This window comes from Heloderma suspectum, chromosome 7 (genome assembly GCF_057233095.1).
Source record: "Heloderma suspectum isolate Gila_16-S chromosome 7, 16-S_ref, whole genome shotgun sequence".
NCBI lineage: Eukaryota > Metazoa > Chordata > Lepidosauria > Squamata > Helodermatidae > Heloderma > Heloderma suspectum.
The window spans coordinates 68,540,848-68,566,606 of record NC_139464.1 but is presented as its reverse complement, the minus strand read 5'-3'; the positions used below and the strand labels follow the sequence as shown (position 1 = coordinate 68,566,606).

General features: G+C 42.5%; 1 protein-coding gene across 2 annotated transcripts in view; it reads right to left on the bottom strand.

The window, feature by feature from the left end:
- Positions 1-25,759, bottom strand: part of PTPRB (protein tyrosine phosphatase receptor type B) — a 106,310-nt gene that overhangs the window by 10,136 nt on the left and 70,415 nt on the right. For both annotated transcript variants that reach the window (XM_084810494.1, XM_084810495.1), the window contains 13 exons: positions 22,714-22,863; positions 22,197-22,440; positions 19,496-19,602; positions 11,731-11,830; positions 11,112-11,195; positions 10,997-11,014; positions 10,811-10,892; positions 9,881-9,971; positions 7,785-7,861; positions 5,997-6,131; positions 3,475-3,597; positions 2,208-2,371; positions 1,748-1,883 (listed from right to left, as the gene is read on the bottom strand). In XM_084810494.1, the coding sequence (XP_084666620.1) occupies positions 1,748-1,883; positions 2,208-2,371; positions 3,475-3,597; positions 5,997-6,131; positions 7,785-7,861; positions 9,881-9,971; positions 10,811-10,892; positions 10,997-11,014; positions 11,112-11,195; positions 11,731-11,830; positions 19,496-19,602; positions 22,197-22,440; positions 22,714-22,863 (1,511 nt within the window). The remainder of the gene's footprint in view (positions 1-1,747; positions 1,884-2,207; positions 2,372-3,474; positions 3,598-5,996; positions 6,132-7,784; positions 7,862-9,880; positions 9,972-10,810; positions 10,893-10,996; positions 11,015-11,111; positions 11,196-11,730; positions 11,831-19,495; positions 19,603-22,196; positions 22,441-22,713; positions 22,864-25,759) is intronic.

The following is a 25,759-nucleotide window of genomic DNA, read 5'->3' as shown; positions in this document are numbered from 1 at the left end:
GGCGACAAAGGGGGGTGAGCTTAAGTCTTGGAAACTTGGTGGGGGGAAGCTAGGAGATAGAGAGCCCGGAGGCCAAGTGTCTGAAGGGAACAAGTTAAAGAAGATAGTAGATTGCGAAATGGAAATTCTGGACTTACCAGCGAATTTGTATTCTTTTCAAGAAAAGGAGGGCAACCAGGCCTGCCCTTCACTTGCTGTCTTTGGGCCAAACTATATGATACATTAAATATGTAGTTTTGTTTTAGGTGCTTAATGTTTCTACCTTACATAGTTGCCACAGTGGGGGGCGGGCAGAGCAGGGGTAATCAAGATCAGGACCATGGCAAAGGTTTTTTTCACTGGGATTGTGATATGGAAATAAAGGGTTTAAAAGCTGAGTCCACATGGACGATATCGAGGTAGAGAAATTAAGCATATATGGCTGTACTATGTGTTTAAGTTACTGTGTAGTTTGTCTCATTTGTACTTGGCATCGCTTTTGTAGCTCACCGGGAGGGACTCTGATGTATAATAGCAGAGGATGAGATTTCTCCTCCACTGATCTCAGAGCTCAACCCCTGGTTCTGTCTGTTTTTTCCCTCCCAGGCTAACCCTAACCGTAAGGGGGAGAGGCCACTCCCACCAAATGGAGACTGCCTTCTTGGCTCTGCATGCTGCCCTCCTCCCACTGAGGGGAGGACCAGCAATTTGGGGGAAGGAGAGGTGAAGAAGGGACAAGCCTAAGAAAAAGGGTGGCAGGGGAAGTGTGGACATACAGAAAGAATGGTACAAGAAGAAAGTGGACCGGGGAAAATGTCACACTGAGCATAGAGCCTTATTCTGATACTAAGCCTTTTGTAATATCAATATTGAATTGCATGTTTTATATTGTAAGCCACTTTGGGAAGACCCTGGTCTTGAAAGGGGGCTAAGAAATACATTAAATAAATAGTGTGGTTGATAGGGAATGTGGGGGAAACACATACATAATGGTTGGGTGCAGGGAGGCTGAGTAGGAAAAAGCCTTGGAGGCAGGGTTGCTGATGGAAGGGTTTGAGGGAAGGATGGGTGGAAGAGTCAGAGGTCTGATGGCAAAAGGAGTGGAGGAGACATGGAATAGAAGAAATGAAAGGTCAAGGAGAAATTGGAGCTAGAACTGTGTACAAAGCCAATGGATAGGAGAGGCTGTATGCTGTTGCCAGGAAGGGAGTGGAGAGACAATAGAGCTTTGGAGGCAGAGGGTTATGTGTCAGGGAGCCAAGGGGACAGCAGAACAGTGTCTGAATTAGGGATGGGTGAGCATTTTGTTTGGTTAGCATTTTGATGCCAAAGTACCTAATTTGCACTCCCCAGACTTATGCACAAACTGGAATGCAGAATCCACACATTTCTGAACATTGCACTCAAGTTTGTCAATAAAAAATGTGTGTATTACGAATATGTGTATTAGGAAAAGGTGCACACAAAATTACTATATACTATCAAGGGAGAAAATGTGTGCAATAATGTGTGCAGGAGAAAAGTGCACAAAAACATGTACACATTTTCATGCAGACCTTTCCAAACAAAAAATGCAAATTGACAAAGAAATGGGATGGAATGAATGTAATGACAGAAATCTGAGAAACTGAATGAAACAGAACTTGAGAGAGTCATCCGTCCTTAGACTGAATTTTGTATACGATTTGAATTAAACAATTTAATTTTTAGCTTGATGTCTCTAGTTATTTTGCTGTTGTAACTATGATATTACATAGCTAAGGCTTACCTCTGTCTGAACCATGTGAATCCTGTGAAGCCTCAGATCATGCACTGCTCCATAAATATCCACAGAATCCTTCAAGTCCAATTGTTGAAGAATTCGATCCAGTGCAATGAATGTGCCTGTTCTACCAACTCCAGCACTGAAAAAGAAAATGGAAACAGAGCCTCTCCAGATTAATTTTTTTTCTCTTGCCATTATTAAATGCAGGTAGCTCAAGATGAGCCATGGTTTGTATTCCTTTCTGTTTTTCAGTTCATACTCTTCAAGCCTTTGTGTTTTAATTGGGAAAGGAGCTTGACAACTTTTCAATGACCTCCACCAGGTATTATTGGAAGAATGATTGCATGGCGGCTAAGACTTAAGCTGTCATATCTCCTCAATGAAGCTTGAAAACAAATTAAAGGCAAATAATTTTTGAAATCCACCCCTTAATTCTTCAAAGGACTGTTTGTTCTGCTCATACCTGCAGTGTACTATGGTTGGTCCAGCTTGAGGTGTTCGATTAATATAATCTCGTACAGTTCTCACAAACTGGATGAGGGACTGGGTTGTTTCTGGTACACCATGGTCTGGCCATACAGTGTAATGGAACTGACGAATAAGTCTAGAGGAATCAAGCTGCTCTTCCTGCACGGTAAATGGAATGCAGAGGGGGAAGTTAGACACAGGAAGCAGATACTATACAATGCATGGAGGGCAGTTTGTTACATTGTGCAAATACCTCTGACTCACACCACAAAAACATAAACATGTTGAGAAGGATCTGGCAGGTAGGTAGTTATAACGAAGTTTATGACACAGCAGCACTAAGGCCATATTGCACCACACACTAGTCAGATCTGGCAGTTCAGAGATCTAGTGAGACATTAGCTGTCAGGCCAGCAAGACATGCATGTCTTCTCAATACACAAGTGTAGACCTGGTTCTCACATCATAGCGGCAATTCCTGGGTTGTTTAGACAGCAATACTATGCCCCATAGACAGCATCTGGGGGATACAGGATTTTTCAGTTTCCTGGCTCCACATTCAAAGACAGGGGCTCCAAGCTCCAAGCCAGGAAAGCGAGGGTCCCTCCCCCTCCCCCTCCCAGCTGGCATAGAGAGAACTATGCTGGCTGTCTCTCCACACTTGGTAAACAGAACACAGAGACGGGGAAAGGAGGCATTCCTGGGGCCGGGGAGGAGCCAGGGCGACTGGCTTACGCCTGTTTCTGTCTCCACCCCAGCCTCCTTCCTTCCCTCACCCTGAAGCCTCCGCTAGTCAGGTGAAATCACTCGTCTACATAAAATGCAGTGCAGGAGGTGTGAGGTGCCTCCCCCTCTGCATAGGATATTCGTAAGCCTCCAGGTTTGGGGGCTTACAAGTACCCAGGGCACCACCCATAGGACTGCACCCTTAACCTGGAAATGACTTGCATGTTACTTGCACACTCCACTCATCTCCAGCAATTCCTGGGTTAAGTAACCCAGGAATTGCCACTGTGATGTGCAAACCAGGTATCATGGAATTATATGTGAGAAACAGCTTCCTCAGAGCAATCCTTTACATATCTACTCAGAAGTAAGTTCTATTGACTTCACTGGGGTTTACTCCTAGGTAAATGGGTACAGGATTGCAGCTTCAGTCTATTACTTTTGCCACAAGGAACCAGATCACCATTTAACAATCTTGTTCTGAAAGTGTGACTTTATTTTTCAGAAAACTTGCTAAAATAGTTATATATACTTACACTGCAAACCTTAAATTCTCTTATTGTCCATTCTGGGAGCACTGACTCAGATAGCATCTGGACTATTAAGTCTCCATAATATAAGGAATCTTGGTCAAAGGGCCAGTAATGGTCACATTTTACCTACAGAAACAAAGAGTCTGGTTTTAATATCACAAGAACATATTTACTTTTATACCTATGTTGGTTTTGGTAATTGTAACCAAAGAGTCACATAATAGAAAATAAATATTTATCTAACTTTACAAGGCTAATGTGTAGGCCACAGCAAATTCTATATAACTGGCACACCTGGATGCCAAAATTTATGATGATATTTTCTTTTCTGGAAGTATAGTTCAGCATCAAGATGCAAATTACAATTGAAATATGCTGATGTCATATCAGAACACAAACCATTAAGAAGCAAGAAGGTTGCCCTTTGTTTAATGCCACCCTTTGATTTGTTTTTTGCCTTAAGCGGAGCCCACTTTTGCAGAAACGATGGCTTCAACTGGCGTGACCTGCCATGTACAGCTACCAGGTCATTTAATCTGTGTTTTAAGTGCCACACACCTGTACAGCACTATACAATATACTGAACAGTAGCAAAGCAATCAGCTAAAACCATAGTGGAGCAGCTCTATGATCTGGGTACTATCAGGATAAGCTCACATAACCAAACTGGTGTGCTGAGAACATGGATTGAGCACTTCCATACACAGTGCAACTGCATCAGTTGCTGTGCCCCTGCCAATTCTGTCATATTGTCACACACTCCTTTCCACAAGCAAGACCCACCACTTGCACAACAGAGATGTAGCGCTTCTGGGAGCAACCAGAAATGAATAGAAATGCTCATTTTTGGAACAGGGCAAGTCAGCAGAGCTTGCCGACATGTCCGAATCAAGAAACAAGCATTTCCACTCGTTTCAGGGCTCCCTATATTTTACTGAGGCTGAGCTGCTGTGCTGGGTTGCTGCCAAAGGAGCAACACCAAAGGGGAATCTTCCCTTTGGAGTCACCTCACTGGGATGCCATGAGGACAAGGTCCTCCAGCTCCTTTCCTGGGGCTTCTCCACATTTAGCAAAAATCCTGCAGCATTATCGTGGTTTTGTCTTCCAGAGTCTTTGCGGGTTTAACAACTGGCACAATGCATGCTGTCCCCCCCCCCCATTTTTGCTGGCTTCCTTCCCACATGTTTAATTCATACAACAGCCGATGGCGCTGTTTTATTGTGCGATTTTGATTTATTACAGCATTTCACGGTTTTATAAAACGGCAGATTCCCACTTGAATATCATGGGAGAGGCATCAGAGGTTGCTGATGTCGTGAAAAGGACCCACAAACTCTTGTGAGTGAACAATCAGGAGCGCACGATAAACGCCTCGTGTAGACACTCTCTGGAAACACTCTGATAAGAGGGGGCTGTTGTTCCTGAGAAGGTGTGAGTTGCCAGTATCTCTCTCCAGGCTGTGATTAGACGGCAGTTTAGGTGGTCCCTTGTTTTGGCAGTTGAGGGACTGCCTATTCACTTCCAAGCCCAATTCAACGGGCTGGTGCTTACCATTAAAGCCCTAAATAGCTTGGGACACAAATATCTACAGGAGATCCTCTCCCAATATCATCCTGCCTGTGCTTTAAGATCATCAGGGGAGGCTCTTCTCCGAGTACCCCAAGAACATGTGACAACAAGGGAGAGAACCTTCTCTGTTGTGGAACCTTTATTATGGAATACCTTCCCCATGGAAAGGTGTAACTGGGTCCAGCATTGTAAATTTTTCAGCACCAGCACAAAACCTTTTTGTTTGCCTAGGCATTTTAATTGAGTGATTTGATTTGTCTGTTCATTATATTTGCCACCTACTTTGGTTATATTATGTACTTAAAAAAAAAAATCGTATTCTTGTAGACCACCCTGATATCCACAAGGATGAAAGGTGGTTTTAAAATATTTTAATAAATAAAACATCATGAAAATTCAGTGTTGCCAGAAAATTGGTTAGAAGGCCGCAACTAGGCAAAAATAAGGGCTTGGATCCACAGTATCTTCTTTTTTGCAGAAAGGCTGGAGATCTGGCAAGGGTAATTTGGGAAATCAGCACGTGCAGGGGTGGTTAACAAGCCACTATGGCTTATTAACTTCCCTTGTATTGTGCAAACCCCATCATTGTGTGGATGCAGAGCCTTGTGGAAATAGTTGCTCAGTGGCATCCGAGTACTAGATGCCACTGAGTAGTGGAATTGAAAATAGTAGAATTGAGGACTATGCAGTGACCCTAAAGCTCCCTTTCATCTGGAACATGATTCCATTAGCACTGTTCCTTGTGATTGGCTGACCTACCATTGGAGCACTACAACTAAGGGCTACAAGCCAGAAGGCTAGTTGGATTCCTTGTGAAGGACTTCTCTTTTTAAAACACACACACACAAAGCCCCTCCTACAATGTAGCTAGCATTCATTAGGTTATCTCAGTGCTAGTGTGATTTTTTTTTTTTAAAGGGAGAAGCAATTAACAAGCAGGAGAACTATATACTCACCCGGCCCTTCTCAACACATTGGGTTACCATGACAACGTTGTGAACATTCTGTTCCCATGCCATTTTCCAGAAATCATCCTTTGTGCCAGGCAGAGGTCCCTGAGTTGCAATGTATTCCCTACGAAAATTATTGCCCTGCCAATTCAGAAAACTGTGATTAGTTTAGATAGTGCCATAGTAACCAGAGGCATCTTTCCTGGATATCTGGCCTAAAGCACAGTGCTCAAGATTTCCTGAATGTTTAGGAGCCCAAGGGTGGTTGGAGAAGAGAACAGAGAACATTTCAGCATATTGAATATTAGAGCTGGAAGGGCCCAGAAGGCCATCTACTCCAATCAGGCCATCCTTCTACCAGCCAAGATCAAACCACACTGGGCCAAAGTATCCATTACTTCAAACAGCTAGCTATTTTTTTCCTTATGGTAAGCACAGAGGGTCCCAAATCCAGGTAGGACTCTAGCTTGCAGGGCAGGATCATTTGTACCCTTAGCCCCCACTGTGGTCCTGATCTGTATCTACTTGCTCATGCCTGCGATTTTTCTTGCCAAATAGTGACCCAATAAAGCAAATGTGCATTATATATTGCACACACACACACAGACCTCTGTTCAGATTGGATCCATAGCAGGGTGGGAAGGGTAAAAGTCCTTTACCTTCCATGCTAGGGTTCTGGATACTTGTGCTTACTCTAGAGTAAAAAAAGGGAGGAAAGTAATGTGTGCTTTGGGTAATAGTCTACAATACAGAATTATGTAAGAAGAGAGCAGGCTGAACTTAAAAGGAGGCCTGAGAAATAAATAACTCCAGATAGATGGGAAACTTCTGGGTGGATTATTACCCCCAATTACCCACCCCTGCCACCTGGCCCTTTGTGGCTGTGCCCCTGCCATCATCTGGTCCCTGGCCAAAGGGGCGGCTGGAGCTCCTCTTGTGTGCACATAATCAAGATCAGCCTTCCCCAGCCTGGTGCCCTCCAGATGTTTGGGACAACAACTCCCAGAATTCTTGACCAATGGCTGTGATGGCTGGGGCTGATGGGAGTTGAAGTCTAAAACATCTGGAGGGTACCAAGTTGGGGAAGCCTGGTTTAGAAGATAGGTTCAAATGCCCCCTCAGCCATGAAACTCACTTTTGCACCACAAGGTTGTTATGAGAATAAAATGGGACAGGGAGAACCATCTATGCCATGAGCTTCTTGGAGGAAGGGCAGGATAAAAATATAATTAGGTTAATAATTGAGGAAGGGCAGGAATTGATGATGACAATGATGGTAACAATAATAATATATCCTAAGCTGGAACATGATGGTAGGGAGAGTATCATGGATATGATATTCGTTTAGTGATCTATGGATTTGGAAGTGGTTCTGCTGTTCTTTATGGGAAATGGCACAGTGAAATCTGGTCAATTTTGCTTTAATGCAACGTGTACATGCTTTCAGGATGAAATATGATTTCAGACACTGGGTGCCAATTGTAGAAAATAGTTGTACCTTTTTGTACAAGTTCTGCAAAAAATGTGTAACATTTGAAAACATGTCCTTCGCAGATTCTAACATCACTTGAATCAACCTACAACAAGCCCAGTAAGTGGCCTCAAGTGGTAATTGACTTTTAGTTCTATGGAAACCAGTCAGACACAATCAGAGTTTGGCTTACAATTTCAGGTGGGTTGGGAGTGGTGATGGTAGATTAGAGATATAAAAACTTGACTTTGGATTACTAACATATATGTATGTATGTATGTATGTGCTAAAGGGCCGTAAAAAGGAAACATGGAATCACTTACTGGGATGTAGCTTGCATTGATATAGTCAGAACATGGGTCATCATCTACATTTGAAAGTTTCACTCTTGTTGTGTCATCTGAGGGAGAGATTCATTGCACAAATATTATCACTAGATTCCAATGATTAGTTTCCTTCATTTTAATGGATGTATAGAAATGCATTCAAGGTATGCAGCAGCACATTTGGTTTTATGTGGTAATAAATGGCTCATATTCATACACCGCCTTTCATCTAGACACTATGGGTTGGATCCAGATCTTCCTTTCATTGATGGAAGGGCTTTGCTTATGGAAGGTGCCTCTGCCTGCTTTTCAGGGATTCCCCCCTTCCTCCCCAATACACCATAGCTCAGCCCACTTAGCAGGGTCCCGCGACCCTCTGTGTAGCATTTTCAGGGGGCTGCTTTAAGGAGGACAGGGAAGTCCACTTCCACCAGCCCAGTTGTACATGCTTAAATCAGGATCCCACCCATTAAAAATCAGGAGCTATAATTTATTAACTGAAAGACAAATCACATTTAATATTAGAAGAACCATGTATATTATCATTTTAAAAACAAAAAATATAATTATTTCTCTCTCTTTCATGCATGCATATACACAAACACACACACTTTGTGTACTGCTCTGGTAGCTGAAGTTTTGGTAAGTAGCAAAAACTAAGACTATTGTGTGGATGGAGCAGCACTCCCACTTTTTATTACTTCCAGCACTGCACAGACTTTGACCTGGTATCTTATTCATTTCAATGGGTTTAATCTAAGTAGGCCTAACATTGGATACAAATCTCTATTGCAAAATGGTGATCCATTTGCAGGCACATCCCCCCGATCCAGATTGGGCACATCATAGTGGGGGGAGGGTTAAAACCATCCTACCTCCCACATATTATTATTATATTATTATATTTATTTATATCCCGCCTTTTCCCCAATACTGGGACTCAAGGCGGCCTTACAACGTTAAAACTGCTACAATTAAAACCTATAAATAGAAATATAAATACAACTGTATAAAAGTTAAAAATATAATTAAATCATCAATATTAAAATTGTAAAGATATTAAAACATCAAAAGACAACCAGAACAACAAAAATGGTATCCATACGTCGCATTTTCCCAGGTCCAGACTAGTTATCCCCAAAGGCCTGCTGGAACAAAAAAGTTTTTGTATGCCTGCGAAAACATATCAAGGAAAACATATCAAGGCCACTCTCGCCTCCCTGGGAAGGGAGTTCCAGAGCCTTGGGGCAGCCACCGAGAAGGCCCTCTCCTGCGTTCCCACCAGGCGTGCCTGTGATGATGGTGGGATGGTGAGAAGAGCTTCCCCTGAAGATCTCAGGGCACGAGTAGGCTCATAAGGGAGAATACGGTCTTTCATATTACCTGGACCCGAGCCGTATAGGACATACAGTCCTGTGCCTACTTTAGAGTAAAAATGAAAAAGTATTCTCTGTTTTGGCCTTGTTATTCTCCTCTCTACACACTGGAGTAGCATTCTCAAGAGTTTGCAGATAAAAAAAATGCACTCTTTGAAAATATGACATTGTTTCACTTGTTCTGAGTTCGAAAGTCATGAAACGGGTGTTAGACTCTCAGTGGATTTTAAATTTATTCTGAAGGATGAAGATTCTACTGCCTACCAAATCAGTTATGTTGGGGTAGTGATTTATAAACCTATTAGAACAGGCTCCATTTCCGATTTTTGCGAGACTACTAAAGAATAAACTCTGCTGTTCATCTTCTGGGGTTGATCACATAAAATCAACCATGCATGCAAACGTTGCTATTTATTGCTACATCTGCCTACCATCAACAGTGACAATTCTGCAAAATTGCTTTAACAGCTGAAGCCTTTCATAACCAGGATGAACATTATTAGTCACTGCACTTCTGGTGTGAAGGAAATGCGTTCTCTTATTAGGGTGCCTACATTACGAATACTAAAGACTAAGACCCTTTGATGGGTGTAGTGTTTTGTTGCCAGGCAGAGGAACTGGGATAAAGAATATACCCACATTCCTGTCCCTCTTGTTCTTGCCAAAGAGATATGAGGAAAAGAAATAAAAAGTCTCACATCCAATATTAAAACTTACAGGGCAATATATTATTGTATCGATTTTTCCCTCGGTTCTCTGGCAGAAGTGCTATGTCACATGATTGGTTTCGACCCACATCCTTTAGATCCTGTGAAAGGCCAAAAGTAAGAAAACAGGAGATAAAAATAGTTAAATTATATTACTATATGGGCTCAGCGCATCAGCTAGCCAAGACTAAGCAATGGGAATAGATGTGACTGAAATTAAGCAATTTTGGATTGTGCCAAGTGGCTCAACCTTTGACCCTCCCCACCCACTGCAAAGCAACATCTACTGCTACTTTGCTATTAACTGAGTAGACAGCCACCTCTCATCATGCCTGTTGAAATTAAGCTGTTGATAAGAAACTTTGTGAGTTGTTTAAAAGGCTGAGGAGGCTGACCATAACATGCTTATCCACACAGGATAAATCTGATTGAGAGGGGATGGGAGTGGGGTACATGCATGGATGGATGGGCTGCACCACTTGGAGACCCACTGAAGGCCAAATAAGGGGGAAGAGCACCACATACATACTGAGTGGAGGCAGAAGAGAGGGAACCAGCTAGGAAATACAAAGGCTGTTGTGATGTTCCTGCACAGCCAAGACAGGTCAAAACATGGATAGTTTCAGCTAGTTGCTGAAAACTATTGTGCAAATGCACCAAAATGGCACCTGCATTTGCTGACATAGCCCCATGCCATTGCTACCTCCCACTGGCATCTGCAGCAAAATATGTGATGATGGCCCTTCCTATATTAGTCCCCCAAAATACAGCTTCCTTTCTCTGTACAGACCAACCATCATTGATCCAGCCCCCTTTAATTTTATTGGTCTTGAGAAAATGTATCATGGATTGTATCCAGATGTACCCAACCAGCCCATTCAGAGGGTGGGACAGGGGTGGGGTGGGAAGAGAAACCTTTTCCACTCTATTCAATCTTTACCTCATATTCCTTGGACAGAAGGTAGTTGGAATCTGCCTGAAGTTTGGTGAAGTGCATTTCAAACTGATTTATTTTTATTGGGCTAAAATATTCAAAAGTGGGAAAAAGAAACGTCTGTTAATACATTAAGAAACAAAGAGTCAAAAGAAAGGATGTTGTCTTCAATGGCATAGCATTGGCTCTTACCTGGAAGTTTTCCGGCTCCTTTAAGTTATTTGGAAAGAAAAAGAAAGAAAAAGTCAGCTGGTGATTAGGCAGAATGCATTGTTCTATGATGTCAAGGCAAACACTTGGATCTTACCCTTTTTGTCCCAAGTTCAAGTGAACTGACAGTGGCCTGTCCTTGCGAATGCTCACTCTTGCCATTGGTCTTTCATGGTTATTACTGCAATATAAGAAGTTGACAAGCATTATATCTGGTGCATTGGTAAATGGAAATGTTTTGGCCCACCAGGAGAGGTTTCTTCTATGATCAAAAGCAAATCATGTCCACTGTAAGAACAATTCAAGAATGTCTCACTGCAACATCACATTCTTCTATTTTGCTGCATGCTTTGCACATGGTGCATCTCATCTCATCTCATCTTCAAAGCATAGTATTGGCATTAAGGCTGCAATCCTTCTTCTTAGTTACATTACCAAATAAATATTATGGAAAATCTATCTGTCTGTCTGTCTGTGTAGATATCCATCCATCCATCCATCCATCCATCCATCCATCCATCCATCCATCCACCCACCCATATTTAAATATAGAGCTTGGAGCCTACTGTGCAATAGTTTTTAAAAAATGCAGCTCTAAAGATAGTTCCTACAATTAGAGCATCTCTCAGTCATAAACTGAAATTTACATCTTTTTCTATATAAACTTCCATCTTTCCTTTGGCACTGAAAAGACAGAAAAGTTAATTTCTACTCACTTTACTTTTCGTCTGCAGACAAGCAATGCAGTCACAGCCACCAGCATAATTATTAGGAATAAACCAGCGCTCACCCCCTCTATAACTCCAAATGAGGGCTCTGAAACAATTATATACACAAATCAGATAAGTAAGCTGGACTCAGATATTTCAGGCAAGAAAAAGGGTGATTATATGATAAGACTCCTCCTTCCTCTTGCTGCTTTTTGGTATAATAGGAAGGATTTACACACGTGTCCAGGTGTACACACACGAACAGAGGAAACAGACAATTTGAATCAATCAGAGATGTTTTGCATATTAGCCCGTTAATATGCAGTTAATCAATTGCCTGGACAATATATATAGTCTCCAAGTGGGGAATATGCGAATTGAACAGCCACCATACATATTTTCCAGTTGAGATTATTCACTTGTGCACACCCTGCAACATCACTTAGAAACTATGCATGTTAACTAGAGGAAATGTGCAAAATCCTATTCATTATGTCAGTTTTTGCACATTCTCAGACCTTTACATGTATGTTCAGAATCAACATAATTTATGCACATTCTCCAATGAATTTGCATTTGCCACAACACACACAATAACTTTGTTCATGCTCCTTTATGCTGAATGTTACAACATCTAAGCAGGTCTTTCGCAAATTTTCAGAGGTGCTCTCCTTCACTATTACTTCATACGTTGGTTCTGCTGGACCTCACAGCATCATTTGATATCATTAACCATGCTATACTTTTGGGGAGTCTGCTTGGGATGGAGTTTGAGAGCACCACTTTGTGGTGGCTCTCATCCTATACGACTGGCAGATCTCAGAAGGTGATGCTGGGTGACTCCTGCTTGACCCCTTGGATGTCATCCTGTGGGATCCCTCAGGGTTCTAATCTGTCCCCCAAACAGTTTCACATCCACATGAAACTTCTGGGAGAGGTTATCTGGGGGTTTGGTCTGAGGTGCCATTAATATATGGATAATACTCAGCTCTGTCTTTCTTTTCATCTGATGCTGTGGAAGCAGTAAAAGTTTTGAATTGGTATCTGAGTGCAGTAATGAACTGGATGTGGGTAATAAGCTGAGGCTTAAGCCAGACAAGGGAGATGTGCTGTTGGCCAGTAGGAGAGGTGAACAAGGAGTGGAGATATGTCCTGTTCTGGATGGGGTTGTATTCCACTTGAAAGATCAGGTCTTAGGAATGCTTCCAAACCCAGTCGTATTCCTGGATGCTCAGGTTGTGCCTGTGGCTAGGGGTGCTTTTGCACAGCTTCAGCTGGTGGGCCAGCTACACCCCTTCCTGGATAGAGCAGATCTGGCTATTGTCACACATGGCCTGATCACATGCAGACTGGTTCACTGTAACTTGCTCTATCTGGGTTGCCTCTGAAAAGTATTCTGAAACTTTAGCTGGTGTAAAATGCAGTGGGCAGATTCTGATGTTAACAGTGATAAACCTGGACTCAGAAGTGATTTACATTTGTACCGAATAACTAGGGATATCTTAATTGCTGATAACATATCGGAATCTTGTTCTGTACTCCTTCTTTGAAACAAAAATAAGTCCAGCAGATTACTTTTCTATTTTTGCTGTGCTGTTTGGAACTGTTTTGTCACTGGTATACCAATCATAAATTGAAGTGACTCTTGCTGCATAATAGTAATTCATTATATCTGGAACTCCAAGCCCTCTTTTTCTTTTTGGAAAAAGTATTTCACTGCCACTCTTGGAAATCTTTTTAACCAGATAAAATGAATCATCTTTGTCTGCCAAGTGCTAAGAATGGATGCTTCTACTGTTAAAGGTCAACTGGCAAATTCAAATAAAAATAATATTTTAAGGTGATCAATTAATTACCACTGCAGCCACTCGCCCTAGCCACGTTGAACCTAACGTAAAGCAACATTCTAACTATTTCTGAACTTCGTTTTATATCTTAGAGTGATTATATCTTGATATTTCATTTATGTTTTGCTGCAACCAAACTCCTCTATATCAAATTGGGAGTGTTTTTCTGTGGAACTGAACATTTTTGAAACAAAGCAATCTTTCAGTACTTGAGTCATGTTTCAACCAATCCATGCTCATTTAGCCAATTTAATTGTATATCCAGATAAAAAAAACCAAAATAATTTAATACTATCAAGGGTTCTGCCATAGGACTGGGTCCAGACTTTGTTCCTGTGGGTGGAGTGGGGAATTGACTTCTGCTAATTTCTCCCTCTGCCTACAGCCCCCCACCCCTGCACCGCTTTCCACACTGTTCCAAGGATCTCCTAACCATCTGGAACAGTGTGGAAGGTGGTGCTGGGCGATGTAGGGGGAGGGGGAAATCGGCAAAAGTCACCTCCACCACCAGGATCCCTCCACTGGGTTCTGGTGCAAATTAGGGGCAGCCATGGATCCACAGGATCCAAAGTCCCCTTGTTCCCCTGACTCACCCACATAACTGGCCTGAAATGACATAGTTATTTCCTTCCTATTGGAGACAATGGAAGGGAAAATGAAAAATTCAGCCTCCCTCCTGCCCTGGTAAGTCGGCAGGGCTTTGTATGTGGTGATTGCTCCACCAAAGAATTCCCTCCACTCCAAGGATAGGATTATTCAGCCCATTATCCTTCTATTCAAATGTCTTTTCCTGTTATAAAAACCAAAGTCGGTTCCAGTTAACTTATTTCCATCTTTAACTTAAAAATTAATCATTTTAGGATGCAATCCTATGCATTCCCATGGCTGGCTGGGAAATGAAGTGAACTATAGGACTTTTTTTCTGTCTAAACATGCATAGGATCACACTCTTAAAAGTCTAAGACACGAATCCCCAACTTGGTGCCCACAAATGGGTATGGGTACCCTTTTTTATTACTTTTTATTTTTTCCATTATTTTAATATACATACATAGATTTGTATGAAATGCATACAACATTCTAGCAATGATACAAAGATCCAAATAAGTATCCATTTGAAGGTGGCATCTACATGCCTCCCATTCAAAATTGATAGCGTTGTAAGGTCCTCTATCCATTGCATTATAGGAGGTGAGTGTCTATCCTTCCAGTGTTGTATTATCAGTCTTTTAGCTGTCAAAAGGCTGCAGAGAATCCATTTATGCCAACCATTTGTTAGCAGGTAAATAATTTAAGAACGTGTACAATCGTGATTATTAAAGACTGTTCGAATACAAAATTTATCTGTCTAATGACCTCCTCCCCAAAAGAAGCAACTACTGGACATTGCCAAAACATATGTTTAAAAGAAACAATAGCTCTATTGCGCCACCAACAATTAGCCAAATTAGACAATCCCTTATTAAAGAGATGTTGCAGTACCCAATTGACACGAAACAAAATTTTTGCTGAATAAGATGCAGCCTAAGAAGATATCACAGGTAGACACCACAGTGGCGACCCACTAATTAGGCATTTTGTGGTGGTGCCCACAGCATGGTCTCAAATTCCCAATTGTGCCCACAGGTCCAAAAAGGTTGGGGACCACTGGTCTAAGATATGTAGTTAATCAATTTCAAAAATTAGTCTGAATTCACCGAATATCAGTCTGGCCAATTTCCTTAATTTCATATACCCATTCATTGATTAAATAACCTAATAAAAAATTCAATTGTTAACTAAATAAACAATTTTATTAAAGAATTACTAATAGGTACACATGTCCAAAAAATAAACACTTAACTCAAGTACAGAAATTATCCCATCTCTTAAAGGTGCTTAATCAGTAGGGCTGTGCACAGCCCCCCCAATTCACTTTGGATGCCAATTCGGACCTTCTGAATTGGCCCCGCTTTGCTTCAGACCAATTCGGGCCTGATCCGATTTACTTCGGATTCGGATCTGAAGTGAGATTCGGATTTTATGTTTTCCCACTGACTTGCATTGGAAAACAGAAATGGCCATAACCTTTTCCATTTTTATGACAAATACATGAAACTTAAGGACCTGGCAGCCCTCATGGAGGTGATCCCACCTGCCAAATTTCAGAGAGTTTGGCCTAGTAGTTTTTGTGCTAGGCACAGGTAAAATCTGCTTCTTTCAACAAAAACTCTCAAATCAAAGAGCTATCAAATTACTGGTTCCACAGAAGTGCGTGGAATCTGGGCAACTGGCAGCCCCAATGCAGGTGACTAAACCTGCCAAACTTCAGACAGTTTGGCCCCATAGTTTTTGTACTAGGCACAGATAAAATGTGCTGTTCCCAGAAACTCAAACCAAAGGTCATAGAGGGAGAATCAGAGAAGTTAGGCATTTAAGAGGTGATTAGGAGGAGGTCACTATGTCTAATCTTTGGTGTCGGTTTTTTTGAAGTGCAAAATAATCCCTCTCCCCTAATATTTTCCTATTCAGCTTCACAATGGATGACCTCAGGCTCTCTTTGGTTGAATGGAATACACATTACGTGGGAAAACAGGTCTGCCCTAGATTAAGACATACTACCCGGACTGGGGGTGAGCCAGCCTGGTTACTGGTGCTGCTGGTCCCACCAGCACCTTACCTACCTCCGCTCCTGCCAAGACCCCTTAAATGCCTCATATTGGGCTTCCTTTGCACCACAGTACACAAACTGCATGTGCTGTGGATACAGTTAGTGAGCAAGAGGCGGTCTATGGCAAACCGGTTTTGTGGGATCGGTTCCAGCTTCTTCCTCCTGATGAAGTGGACAAGGTGCTTTCATCTGTAAGGCCGACCACCTGCTTACTTGATCTTTGCCCATCTTGGCTCATTATGGGCTGCAGAGAAAGACTGGGTGAGGGGATCAGGGCGGTGGTGAATGCCTCCCTTGAGGAGGGAGTGATGCCATCAGCTCTCAAGGAGGCAGTGATAAGACCACTCTTAAAGAAGCCTTCCTTGGATCCCCAAGTTCTGAACAACGTTCGCCTAGTCTCGAGTCTGCCATCTTTGGGCAAGGTGATTGAGCAGGTGGTGGTGATGCAGTTGAAGGCACACTTGGAAGAAGCTGATTATCTAGATCCATTTCAGTTGGGCTTCAGGCCTGGGCATGGGACAGAAACGGCCTTGGTCACCTAGGTGGATGATATGAGGAGGGCTCTGGATAGGGGCAAATGCTCCTTCCTTGTTCTCCTTGACCTCTCAGCGGCTTTTGATACCGTTGACCATGGTATCCTCCTGGACAGCCAGGAGGGGTTGGGCATTGGAGACACCATATTGTGGTGGTTCCGGTCCTTCCTCTCCATCAGGTACCAGAGGGTACCACTGGGAGAGGAGGTTTCAGACCCATGGTTGCTCACTTGTGGGGTGCCACAGGGTTCCATCCTCTCTCCGAAGCTGTTTAACATCTATGTGAAGCCGCTGGAGGCTATCATCAGGAGGTTTGGGGTGCAGTGTCATCAATATGTGGCGTGGATGACACGCAGCTCTACCTCTTGTTTATATCTTCACCAAGGTTGGCCGTAGAATCCCTGTCCAAATGTCTGGAGACGATGAATGTCTGGATGGGGAGGAATAAGCTGAAGCTGAACCCTGACAAGACTGAGGTACTTTTGGTGGGAGACAAGAGGAGGCTGGGGGATGTTGACCTGGTGTTGAATGGGGTATGGCTACCGTTGAAAGACCAGGTCTGCAGCCTGGGGGTCATTTTAGACTCCCAGCTGTCCATGGAGGCTCAGGTATCAGCTGTGAGCCGGACAGTGCTGTACCAACTCCCTCTGATACAGCGGCTGTGCCCCAAGCTTCCCGACCATCTGCTCCCATCATTAGTACATGCCCTGGTCTCTTCTCGTCTAGACTACTGTAATGTGCTCTATGTGGAGTTACCCTTGAAGATGGTTCGGAAGCTGCAGCTGGTACAGAACGTGGTGGCTCACCTGATTAAAGGCAGCCGCCGGCAAGATCACATCACTCCAGTGCTGAAGGAGTTGCACTGGTTACCAGTTGTTTTCCGGGCCAAATTCAAGGTGTTGGTTTTGACCTTAAAAACCCTATATGGTTCCAGCCCAGCCTACCTCAAGGAGCGCCTCCAGCAACACCAGACAGGCCACTCAACAAGATCAGCCTCGGATGGCCTTCTCTCTGTCCCATCAGCCAGGACAGCTAGACTGGTGGGGACAAGGGAGAGGGCCTTCACTGTGGTGTCCCCCACTCTGTGGAACTCCCTCCCTAGGGAACTCCGCCATGACCCCTCTTTAATGAGCTTCCACCACGCATTAAAAACATGGTTGTTCAGGCAGGCATTTGGGGTGGGTTAGGGTATTTTTAGAAATATGATGTTTTTAATGTAGTATTTTATTGTTTTAAATTGTTCTTTTGTTGTACATCACCCAGAGTGGCTGGGTGACCAGCCAGATGGGCGATTAATAAATTAAACAAACAAACAAACTGTGTAGTGCTTTGCCCACCATATATTATATATTGTATAAAATGTATAATAAATGTGTAGTGCTTTGCCCACTATAGTGTATGGACCTGTGTGTAGTGCATTGCACACACACAAACAGCACACACGAGCAAAAAAAAAGGAGATATAGAAAAAAAAACTACCTACAAGCTAAGTGGGGGATGGGAGTATACTATAATGCCCAACAGAAGAGAAAAAGGTGTGTTTTTTGTATTTTTTTTAGAAAGATAAAAGTTGAAATGGGAAGGGAAGGAATAGAGGAATTGAGAAGGGGGGGGGGAACCCCAAGAACAAGGCAAGTAAATCAAAGTACATTTTAAATGTTGGGTTTTATTTAATAAATAAAGAATCCAGTAGAGAATAAAGAAAGGGAAGACTAATTGGAATAGTTGAATTGAGAAGGGCTGGGTGGGAAGGAAGAAGAACAAGTGAAGCTGCAGTAGAACACACACACCACACAGATCTAGCTAGCCAACTCTCTCCCTGACAAACTTTCTAACCAATTCTCTCTCACAGTGAAACGAAAGCAGACTGATTGTTTGCTGTTATATACAAGGGAATGTTATATACAGCATCCCCCCCCACCACCACCACTGTAACCGATTGGAGACTGCTGGGTTAAGTTCAACCCTAATCTGGCAACTAGAGTTGCTGTTCACTAAGGCTCACCATTTCCCTCCTCCATCTTTGTCCTCTCTCTTTCCCCCCTCCCTCTTCCTCCTCGCCCCCTCCCTGGGGTTTCTCAAGGTGATACATTTTAGAGACAGGCTGTCTGGGCTTCAGAATGGCTTCAGAATAGCTCTGAATCTCCGAAGTACACCAAGGCACTTAGGGGGCAACTCACTTAGCTTCAGACCACGTTGGGGCTATTCTGAACTGCTTTGGAGCCCTATTAATCAGCTTATTTTATGGTTGTTTTTCTAAGCCACTTTGAGTTAATTTTATAAAGAAAAGCAGGTTATAAATGTTTAAATGAATAAAATGTTCTGTTGTTGAACCAAAGCATTGAAAACTGATTTTAGCTGAGTTCCAATCACCTGTAGCTGAATTTAAACCATGGTACAATGTTCTTCTGATGACCCATCTCTCATGGGCTGCAGGATGCCACATTCTTCACACCAGCAGATGCTCTCCAGAGAGTCATTAAAGACCTCTTGTCACCAAGCATATTGTAATAGTCTAGCCTCCAAATGAAGAAGGCATGAACCATGTTTGCTAGGTTCGCATTAAATAAAAGGGGCATTCACTTTCTGCCTAGATGGATTTGGTGAAAACAACCCGGCCAAGTTACTGCTGGAGCTCTACAAAACTCTTCCTGCTGCCATTTGTCTTCAACCAAAGCTCTTGTTTCAGATACACCCCACCCCCTGCCCAAATGCCTCATAGCTAAGGAGGGAAAACTAACCTGACTCGGTAGTGATTGGCGAAGAGAAATAGGTATCAGAGAACAGGGGCTCAGGGTGTTCCTTCAGGTCTTCTCTACAGAGTTGCGTGAAAGCCCGAATACTAATCCTGGGAGGGGGAAAAAAGTCTGTATTAGACCTTCTAGGAAGTTATAATTTATAAGCATTGTCCTAAATGGATGGAAGTGCCAAAGTTATTATCGAACTTACTACTATGTTAAGTACTAAAGGCTATACAAAGTAACAAATGATGTAAATACAGGCTTCTGGCCTGTCACTACTATGCTTTCACTTTACTTTTAGAATTGCAATTTCCATCCCACACTTTCAGCTTTAAAGTGTCACAACAGTCAAGGCACTTTTTAAATATTTCCAGGGGTTGCTTTTGCCCAAACTATACATGACACAGAAGATCCGTAACTGGATCTCCCAATATCTTTTACTTTACTTAAAAGCAGTTGTAGGGTGCCCAAACTGGATCAAGGTGAGGGTACTGAGGGAGGTGTTGTTGTTTTTTTTAAGTCTTCCCATTGTGCATTTTCCCCAATTTAAATTACCCCACCCTCTAATGCTGTTATTAGTTGTAGTGTGTGCGTGTGTGTGGCAGGAGGGGGAATACAGCACCTATATAGTGCCTCCCTCCCTCCTTTCTGCAGCTAATACCAGCTTTAGTGTCTGTGTGTTCGTAATTTAAATCAGGGTGTGGGAGAAAGGGTTAAGCACCCTTCCCCAGCACCATAGCCCAATGGTAGCTTTTAAGTCAAGAAAAAGAGACTGGGAGTCATATGCAGGTTGGCCCTTAGTAAGATATGAAAGAAAGGAATCCAAGAGCCTAGGATGCTTCTGATTTTTCACACCTCAAGAAAAAGTGTTTTTTTCCCTTAGGAAACCTTGCCCTTAAATAATGCCCCCCCCCCGCCCCCGCTGCACGTATTTCTTCAAATAGTTAGCTAATCATGATGCAAAAGCTGGGCTTTTGTTTTTTGAATATGTAGATCAAACTAGACACAGCTGCTCTTTATGTGAATGAATGCATTTTTTTTACAAAATAAATGTTCACAATTAGAATTTCCCAATCCATATTCCATGTATAGTTCCAGGTATGCTCCCTGCTCATTATATGGGATATTCATGCAAGCAAGCTCAAAAAAGGCTTTGAACATAGCCAGAGCAAATGCATTATGTCAAAGTTTTACAATGATCTGTAGGAGAGGGGAAATCATGCTGGCCAACTTACAGAGCTGAGAATGAAGCACAGTTAAGAAATGAAAGAAACCCAGCATGGTAGGTCAGTCTATTACCCAGCAGCGTTTGTTGCCTATTTTGCTTTATCATTGTCCATTCTTAGTCCAAGTTGGCTATATACTATATTTAGAAAAACAGCCCACCCTTCCAAAAACTGGCACTCTGATTCTAAAATTCTGCATCACAATTAATATGTATTGGCAGAGGGGTTGGTACATTCATCCTAAGTACTTATTTGTTGGCACAGTATGCCTGAACGCTGGGCTGTACAAGATTTTTCAGCAGCCTCATATTGACGAGTAGTCCTGGTTAGAAGCCCAGTGTTTGGTACCCACATTTAATCAGAAAATGAAGAAAGAAAATACTGTTCATTTACATGTATATAAATTAGAATGTGACCAGAACTATCTGACTTGTAATGTCTTTATGAGACTGGGGGTGCTTCCAGGCAAAGGGTTCCTAGTGTTAACAACCAAAAGGGGGGGATGGCTGAGCCAGTTGACAGGAAGATAACATGATCACATAAATATAATATAGTCTAGTTTACTCATTACCATCTCCCTGATAGGATGCATGCCTGAGACTCATACCAGCCTGAGATTTCTTCTCTGAAAGTAAGGACAGGGAAGGGAATAGAAAAATAACTGGCTCAGGATTTTTGGACTATCAAAACAGTCTAGGGCACGGGAGGGCAGATGTCAGGATTCACAGATCTTTTTTTTTAATAGAACCTCAAGAGCCACCAATACAGTAAGATGCAAAATGATAGCACTGGAGGATGGGGTGGGGCGGTTGCTTCTGTGTACTTAATAATTAAGGTACAGGGTGTCTTTGAACAAGTCTAAGAATTTATTTTCAGGAACAGAACTGATTTCAGTCCTTTCACGCATTAATCCATTACTGGCTTCTTTCTCTTTTCAGCAACCTAATTTCGAGGGTGGGTGAGCATTTTGTTGTTGTTTTTGTTAAAATGTTGGGAGTCAGCAACTCTTGCTGATCTACTGCAAATCATCCGAAGTTCTATCAGTAGATCCTCATCTACCTTCAGCCCATCCCTGGTCTAGTATATTTTGTCCCCAATACCAGAAGTATCCATCCTATGTATGTTGGCATTTTAGTAGTTCAGGACCATCTCATACTGATGATGATTAGGAACTTAAAGTTTTTCCACGGAGGAATTAGCAAGTTCACTCATCTATGTGAAACTAATAGAGACCTTCTCACATCACAGAGTTCTGTATATAATGAACTGCAGCATTCACAGACATGGGTGAAGGAGCTGTTTTGACATTATCTATGAGACAGAGCAAGGCAAAGTTATTATAAATGGCATTGTAAAGCAGAGATAACTTCATGCAACAGAGGCTATTAATCTACAATAGTTCAAGTGCTTCCAGAAAGCATAGTTGCAAATAACATGCCACATTTTTGTGGCATGATTACTACAATAAATCTGACCTATAGGCAGTGCTGGGTCTTAGTGGTCCATCACAATATTTCTGCTGATTTGGATCACACTTTCCTCCCAGATCTTCCATCTCTCCTCCAAGCTTAATATCAAAGTTCTTTGGAAAGCTGTCAAGGCTTTCAGTGCATTTACTTGCAAAATAATCTGTTTGATAGATTTGGATTGAGTGGTTGTGTTTGTATTCCAAGTAAGAAGGTAAAGGGTGATGTTGTTCTGGCTTCAGTCCTTCGCTGCCTAGAAAGGGTTATTTGGAAAGTAAAAAGAAACAAAAAAGAAAAAGCAGAAGTTAAATATGGTACATTTATAAGAATAAGGCTAATGGGGACCAAATTCCAGGCTTGTGGGTTGATTACTGATTCTTTCTTGTTTGAATTAATGTACTTCGTCCATCGTTATATTGCGATCACCCAGAAAGTCATAATGGAATGTTACGATGATAAATCAGTTGTGAGGGGGCAATAAGAAAAGTGTTAATGCAGGCTATCTTGTATACCCATCAAAACTTACCATCAGCCTCTCTCACAACCACAGTAAAGTATTTCACAGCTCCATTGGTATCACTGAACCAGCTGCAATTGAAAGTGAAGTGGATGGAAGATTTGGTAATGATGACATCTTTTTTGTTGACTCGAATATGTGCAGGTGGTGGTGGAGGGCCTACATGAGAGCAACAGTAGAGTAAAAAAAAAAAGTCATTGCCTCTATTTTGTCAATACATGACAGGCAGCTCAAACTAGGGATGGACAGAGCAGTCTATTTCCATTCCATGACACTTTTGCATGTGTTTATTCATACGTCCATTTAGTCCCATTTCCTCATTAGACTGGGATTTTATTTTAAAAACCGCATGAAAATTGTATTTAAATATGTATGTAAATACATATTTTGAATGTATTTTTATCACAGAAGGAGGGAGAAATCCTATGGCTGGCAGTCAGTGGCTAGATGGCCATAGGATAGATTGGTTCTCGGGAACTGACCTCCACCCCCTCCCACGCTGCTTTGTCGGCAGTGTGGATCGGCCCCGTGCTCCGTGCTCATAAGAGCAGTGCGGAACAGCAAAAATGGGGCATTCCTGGGGGCAGGCCAGGGCGGGCGGAAGTGCCTTTCTAATGCTTCCTATGCATCATCTGGCTTCCGTCCCCCACACTCCGACTTCCCGCGGCTAGACAGCCAAAATCGGCTGTTTAGCTGCAAATGCAGGGCGGCTGAAGCGCAGAGGGGAAGATCCCCTCTGCGCTGCTCCTGCCCTGCATTAGACAGGTGGTTGCCTCTGAATTCAGAAGCAGCCACCTATCCCCATAGGATTGCACTCTCAGCATATTTCTAATACAACTATGGGCCAATCTACATTGTGCCCGCCATCGCAATGAATTCAGTGTCCTGTTGGGTTAAATGCTCTCGCATTAAAACGTGATTATCCACACTCACCCATTTTCCCTGTTGCGGTGCTTCATCGAATGCGCGAGCTCGGTTCACACTCGAGCACTGTGCTATTTCCCTGCTCTTAAAGATGGAGTCTCTACATTGGAGGATCAGAAACTCTTTCTGTTTCCGCTGATTCTACACCCACCATGCTCACAGCTCTCGACGGCCCCATGTCGTCTTCCAGCTACTAATTGCATAGCTTCCTCAGCACTCAATGTTTTCTCAGCCACAAGCAAAGGACTAGATGTGTGCGCGCTTGTCTGATCTCGGAAGATAAGCAGGATCGGCCCCAGTTAGTAGTGGGATGGGCGACCGCCTGGGAATCAGGCTTCCTGCACTGAGCAGGGGGTTATTCTATCCCTACAAATGAGACTAAGTTTTACCCCCTCCTATTCCCCACTTTGGATTTTTTTTTTAAATTAAGGCGTTTTCTTCAAAGAATCGTGGCTTCTCAGCAATTCCCCCCCCCCCCAATTCGGGCATGATCTTTGAATTTTTGAATCTTCAAAGAGTTGAAGCTTCAATTCTTCGAATCTTCGAAGATCATGCCTGAATTAGAAAAAAAAAAATCGCGGAGAAGCCACGATTCTTCAAAGATAATGCCTTAATTAAAAAAAAACACCAAAGCGGGGTGTCAGAGGGGGTAAAACTTAGTCTCATTTGAAGGGATAGAACAACCCCCTGCTCAATGCAGGAAGCCTGATTCCCAGGCGGTTGCCCATCCAACTACTGACTGGGGCCGACTCTGCTTAGCTTCCGAGATCAAACAAGTGCGTGCACATCCAGCCCTTTGCTTCTGGCTGAGGAAACACTGAGTGCTGAGGAAGCTATGTGATCAGTAGCCAGAAGACGACATGGGGCTGTCAAGAATTGTGACTGGACAGGAGGGAAATACAAACACCGCTGTATATGGACAGGCGGGGGAGGGGACTACAACCAGATATGGTAGTGAAGGTGGAAAATCAGAGCACATTAAAGGGAAATACCAGGATATCAGGGTATTGAAAGCGGGAGCACAGAAGCGGGAAATTCCAGTTCCAATTCGAGGCGGGTACTGCGTAGTGTGTAAGACGGGCGGTGAAACCTCATTGGAAGTGAAAAAATCCGTAAGTGTAGATCGGCCCTATCTAAACATATTTTTTTCCTAAAATACACATTTTGGTACATTTTTTGAGCTAAGAATTGTATTTCAAAATTTAGAGAAGTGCAAAATCCAAAACACAACTGGGATCCAGTCCGTGCATTAATCCTGAAGGTCAGTTCTCTTCAAAATGCAGACCAACTGAAATCCTCAAGCCTCTCTAGCTCAAATTTAACTGTGCTGAATCAAATTGTCTTGAACTTTGAGAATTTCTTTTAAAGTTTGCATGAAAATTCATAACCATTTGGGTGCACATTCTCATAATGTATGCAGCTTTGTATGTGTTTCTGCCTAATATAACGTTTTCGCAAGCAATTTTTCTAATATAATGCATTTTGAACAACATTTCCCCTAATATATACATTTTTGTATATATTTCTTTGATTGAGGAGAACATCATTGCAAATTTCAGAGAAGTGTGCATTTCAAAGGATAACTGAGTTTAGGTTCATACAGTGTTTCGAAGGTGTGAAATTAGATAAGTTTGCATTAAAATGCAAACGGAACATATTTCTCCCCCATCTCTAGTACATGGTCCTCCCCCATTTTTATCCTCACAACTCTATTGTAAGAGGTAGCGACTGTCCCAAGGCCCACAGTGAGTAGCTAAACTAATGACAAAAGCAACCAAGGGTCTTGTGGCAACTTTAAGGAAAGACAAACACATTTATTAGGGCATAAGCTTTCATGGACTAGAGTCCATTTTATCAGATGCATGAAGTGCTCTCCTCACTTGTCAGGTAGAGATAAAAAAACTCACTTCATACATGTGATGAAGTGGACTCTAGTCCACAGAAGCTTATCCCATAGTAAGTGTGTTATTCTTTATAGTGCTACAAGGTTCTTTGTTTTTGCTGCTCTGACATTTTCTAATTGCATAAACTATAAACTAATTGCAGTCACTTGCTGCTCTGACATTTTCTCCATTTGTCCTCCTGAAGGAGACATGATTGCACAAAGGCAGGATCAGAGAAACTATGATTC